Below are 5,500 nucleotides of genomic sequence, written 5' to 3'. Positions count from 1 at the left end.
CCTAAGCCTATTATTAGAAGGCAATATATCATACATGTTTGGCGAAGATCGATCTCCAGCTAGCCCTGGGCATTCGGTATTACCGAACCGAACCGATTCCTCAGTCCTTTGGTACTTCGGTTACCAGGGACATCGGTACCGATCGGTTCTTCCGAAGAATCGGTCCCGACCGAATTCGGTTTCGGTTAGTTTGGTTCGGTTCCGGTTCCGACTGAACCAAGGCGCAGTGCAGCATAGGGGCAGCGCAGGGACTCCTGCAGGCCGCAGGCGGCCAGGCGCAGCGCAGGTTCCTTGGTTTTTTCGGTTCCGTAGGTGGAGAACTAGATGGGAACGGGAGGCGGCTCGGGGAACTCTCAAGGAGAAGCAGACGAGGCTTGGTTCCCTGGTTTTTTCGGTTAAACGAAGGGAGGAACCGAATTAACCGAACAAAGTTCGGTTCCTACGAAATGAGAACCGAACAGGGAACCGAGATTTCGGTTCTCGGTAAATTCGGTTTGGTTCACGGTTTTTTCTGTTCGGTTCTCAGTTCTCGGTAAAATTTGTCCATAGCTATCTCCAGCATTGTATCCTAGAGATATATATGAGCACACAATCAATGTATGTTTTATGAGATTGTTTGGTCTAATCGGATAATTTTGGTTTGTACGTTGCCAGAGAGCCATTTTCACAAATTCTGCACAAGAACGAGATGGACATAATAAGAGAAAAAAAAGAACATGGATGCAAAAGAAAATTGAATAAGATGCAACAAAGTTGAAGAGCTGGACGGTACATATCAATCGTTCCTTAATCAGCACTACTTTTCAGCCATGTGATAGTGCACAACATTTCAGCATAAGCATAAGCATAAGCTAAATTTCAGCATAAACGAACAGGGTGATACATCAAGGATCCTTCATTACAAATTATACGCTATCTTTATTAAGGTAGTGTGTGTATATACACACACTACTGCTAATACTACTACTACTGAAGTACTAACCTGCATGGACAGGAAACACCAAAAAGAAATAGAATAGAATAACGAGGGAATGCATGGATTAACGCCTTAAGCATGGTACGGCGGTAGATATAAATTAACACACATGCAGCCAATGTGCGGTTTATGAGATTTTCATGGGATGATAAGACCACCATGCATATCAATTCCACCCAAATTTGCCAAGGAACTCTCTAATGTTCCTGTCCGAACTGCCACCTTCACTCATGGCCCTTTTAGTTTTTTCCCTCCAGTTGATTGCATTCTCCATGTATTCCTTGCTCTTTTCCCCGTCCATCACTTCCCTCACACACCTCTCCACCTCATCCTTGCTGACAACTCCCCCCACATCGGGCCGTGCTCTAACGCCAACTCTCCATATATCCTCGATGTACTTGGCATTCATTGGCTGGTCGGACCACTGTGGCATGGCCACCATTGGCACTCCAATGCCTAACCCTTCCATGGTTGAGTTCCAACCACAGTGTGTCAGGAAGCAGCCAACCGCGGCGTGCGCTAGCACCTCGAGCTGCGGGCTCCATGCCACGATGAGGCCCCTCTCCTCACTCTCCTTCACCTTACTGACGAAGCTTTCTGGCAGCTTGGACGTTTCGGGGGCCCTGACGACCCACAGAAAGGCCTTGCCGCTATTGTACAGGCCTTGGGCCATCTCAGCCAACTGGTCTGGACCCGGCGCGGCGATGCTTCCAAAGGAGACATAGACAACGGAGCGCGCTGGCCTGTTGGCGAGCCAGGCGTCGCACTCCGTCGCCATCGGAGCGTGCAGGCTGAAACTGTAGGATGAATCGTCCGGCATGCGGTTGTCAAGGTAGGCTGACGGCAGGGTTGGACCAACCGTCCTGGCAGCCCACCTTGAAGCCATGTACTCCGCTTCCTGTGAAATTTCAGTATCATTTTTATTTATAACTATTCCGGCCGGCCGGCCGGCCGGCCAATGATCGATGCATGTTTTGGGTCTCATACACTCAACATACATATAGTAGACCATATTAACAAACCTCCAAAAATCAAGTACTCGGATTATATATACGAATGAGCGAACCTCAGTCTGCAGTTCGTAGAAGGAGTTGATGAGGACATGATCTGCAACCTCGAGCCCCTGGCACTGCTGCAACAAGAGGTCAAGATAGGTGGAGGTGGAGGAGCTGTCCTGCTGCGTCAGGAACGAGGAGCAATCGGCCGGTTCCAGCTGCAGCCCCTTGGGCAGGCCCGGCAGCTCCGCCAGGACCTTGTCCACCGGCAGCTTCACCTTGCCTCTCCACGCGTGGTCGTACACCACGTTCACCGAGCAGGCCTGCGTGAAGAAGGCCGCGCACGACGCGCCGTGCTGCCGCGCCACGCGGGGCACCCACAGCAGGAACGCGTCGTACACCACCACGCGCACGGGCCGGCCGCGGGACGACTCGGAGCCGAGGAGCTCGTCCAGCGTGCGCGACCCGGCGGACTCGAGCCGTGCCAGGTACTCATGCACGTCGCCGACCTCGTCGTAGCCGCCAAGGTCGCAGCCATCGGAGATGGCGACGACGGGGACCGCTCCGTGTCCCGGCTGCGCTGGCGGCACGCTGGAACCAAGGGCCGAGCGGGCCACCGCTAGGGTGCACCCGACGCCGTGGTGGCTGGCGAGCCGCTTGCCGAACTGGAAGAGCGGGTTGATGTGGCCTTGGGCCGGGTACGAGACCAGGAGCACGCGAACGCTCACGTTCTTGGATCCAGCCATGGCGCAGTCCGCTGTCTAGCTGCCTCTGTTAGCGAGCGGTGCGCTGCGGCTCACTGTTAGTGGTGCGTGCCTCCTGGTCAAATGTACATGCGGCTACAGGTGGAGAAGTTGATCACCAAAGTGGTCAGAGAACAAGTAAATAAAACTAAAGTGTCGATGGAAATATACTAGGTAAAGGTTACGTGTCAAGAATGAGGAATAAAAACAAAATCAAAGATATGTTATAGTAATATATGGTCTGACTTGTGCGCATTATTTAAGGTAGCAGATAAAAATGTACTATATTGTTTCAAAATTGTTTACTGAGCTCTCAATCATGAAAATTTGTCCGTTCAGTTTTGGCCCATCTGGAATGCAGCCCAAGTGGAGTTTTGGGGTGTGTCTGGTTGCTGCTGCCGCCACTACCGGAATCCTCAAATTTGCCGAGTGTTTTTATGTTTGCCGAGTGTATTTCCTTGGACACTTAACAACAACAACAACAACAACAACAACAAAGCCTTTAAGTCCCAAACAAGTTAGGGTAGGCTAGAGTTGAAACCCATCAGAAGCAATCAATGTTCAGACACGTGAATAGCTGTCTTCCAAGCACTCCTATCTAAGGCTAAGTCTTTGGGTATATTCCATCCTTTCAAGTCTCCTTTTATTAGCCTCTATCCAAGTTAACTTCGGTCTTCCTCTGCCTCTCTTTACGTTGCTTAGGATTCCACTACGCACCGGTGCCTCTGGAGGTCTCCGTTGCACATGTCCAAGCCATCTCAACCGGTGTTGGACAAGCTTTTCTTCAATTGGCGCTACCCCTAATCTATCACGTATATCATCGTTCCGAACTCGATCCCTTCTTGTATGACCGCAAATCCAACGCAACATACGCATTTCCGCGACACTTAGCTGTTGAACATGTCGTCTTTTCGTAGGCCAACATTCTGCACTATACAACATAGCAGGTCTAATCGTCGTCCTATAAAACTTGCCTTTTAGCTTCTGTGGTACCCTTTCTTCACATAGGACACCAGACGCTTGCCGCCACGTCATCCACCCTGTTTTGATTCTATGGCTAACATCTTCATCAATATCCCCGTCCCTCTGTAGCATTGATCCTAAATATCGAAAGGTATCCTTCCTAGGCACTACTTGACCTTCCAAACTAACATCTTCCTCCTCCCGAGTACAAATAAAATCTTTGCCAAGTGCTGCGCTAAAAACACTCGGCAAAAAAAAACACTCGGTAAAGAGGTTGGTTTGCCGAGTATCAAAAAAAAACACTCGAGCAAAGAGGGGGTTTGCCGAGTGTAAAAAAAACACTCAGCAAAAAAATAAAATATTTTTTCTAGAAAAGAAGGAGAAGAAAAAAAAAACTTTGCCGAGTGCTCAGATCTAGAACACTCGGCAAAGAAATAAATCTTTTTTCTGAAAAAGAAGGAGAAGAAAAAAAAACTTTGCCGAGTGCCCTGATCTGGGACACTCGGTAAACAAAAAATATATATATCTACATAACCGCCCGGCCGCCAACGCCCCCTCCCCTTCTTCCTCCGCACCCTCCCTTCTTCCTCCCGGGCACCCGGCTGTAGTTATTCTGCTTGATCTTTAGAAAGGGTTTGCTACTCTCGATTGTCTATCTTGATCACAGTAGTGTAAATGTGCAGCAAGCAAAACCTAAATTAGTTGTAGATGTGCAGGAAGATGGTAGCTGCAATCACTCTTCTTGATCACAATAGTATGAATGTGGAGGAAGATGGTAGCTGCGGTCACTCTTTCTTATTTCTATAATCATAAAGCTGACAATTGGTTCTTTTGTTTTCTCATGCTGTAGCTATCAGCTGGATATCAATGTTGACAAAGCAGCCAATTTCTTTGAAGCAGTACGCAGGCTGTTTTCCTTCTTAAGGTAAATCCCAGTGCACGGCGTGTAAAATTCTGAGAGATAATGATAGAATTGTATAAATTCTATATTCTTATATCTGCTAGAGTCAGTGAAGTGGATCTCCTAGCAGACCTTCAGTGTTTTGTTTGGTTGGGTGCTTGCAAATTATTCTCTAATTAGCATGAAACTGTCTATGTATTGGAAATTGTCATGTATGATAGCGAATTGGGAAGTGATAGCAGCTTGTTTTGAAGAGCCAATTTCTCACTTGTATGTGCAGATAAAAATGTACTATATTGTTTCAAAATTGTTTACTGAGCACTCAATCATGAAAATTTGTCCGTTCAGTTTTGGCCCATCTGGAATGTAGCCCAAGTGGAGTTTTGGGGTGTGTCTGGTTGCTGCTGCCGCCAGTACCGGAATCCTCAAATTTGCCGAGTGTTTTTATGTTTGCCGAGTGTATTCCCTCGGGCACTCAACGAACAAAATCTTTGCCAAGTGCTACGCTAAAAACACTCGGCAAAAAAAAACACTCGGTAAAGAGGTTGGTTTGCCGAGTGTCAAAAAAAAACACTCGGTAAAGAGGGGGTTTGCCGAGTGTAAAAAAACACTCGGCAAAGAAATAAAATATTTTTTAGAAAAGGAGAAGAAAAAAAATGAAATTTTTTTTTGCCGAGTGCTCAGATCTAGAACACTCGGCAAAGAAATAAATTTTTTTTCTAGAAAAGAAGAAGAAGAAAAAAATAAAAAAACTTTGCCGAGTGCCTGGATCTGGGACACTCGGTAAACAAAAAAATATCTACATAATCACCTGGCCCCCAACGCCCCCTTCCCTTCTTCCTCCGCACCATCCCCTTCTTCCTCCCGGGCACCCGGCCCCCAGCGCCCCCTCCCCTCCCTCCCTCTCCCGGGCCGCCGCCCC

The 5,500-nt window shown here is 48.0% G+C and overlaps 1 protein-coding gene across 1 annotated transcript; it reads right to left on the bottom strand.

Annotated features, from left to right (window-relative positions):
* Positions 1-849: 849 nt before the first annotated feature.
* Positions 850-2,794, bottom strand: LOC136488483 (UDP-glucosyltransferase UGT13248-like). Its single transcript, XM_066485408.1, has 2 exons — positions 2,043-2,794; positions 850-1,874 (listed from the first exon to the last, which is right to left on the bottom strand). Exons 1-2 carry the CDS (start codon positions 2,715-2,717, stop codon positions 1,143-1,145), a joined length of 1,407 nt encoding a protein of 468 aa, XP_066341505.1. The 5' UTR covers positions 2,718-2,794; the 3' UTR covers positions 850-1,142.
* Between the last annotated feature and the right edge of the window lie 2,706 nt (positions 2,795-5,500).

The sequence above is a fragment of the Miscanthus floridulus genome, chromosome 1 (genome assembly GCF_019320115.1).
Source record: "Miscanthus floridulus cultivar M001 chromosome 1, ASM1932011v1, whole genome shotgun sequence".
NCBI classification, from domain to species: domain Eukaryota; kingdom Viridiplantae; phylum Streptophyta; class Magnoliopsida; order Poales; family Poaceae; genus Miscanthus; species Miscanthus floridulus.
This window is presented reverse-complemented; position numbering and strand designations above follow the sequence as displayed.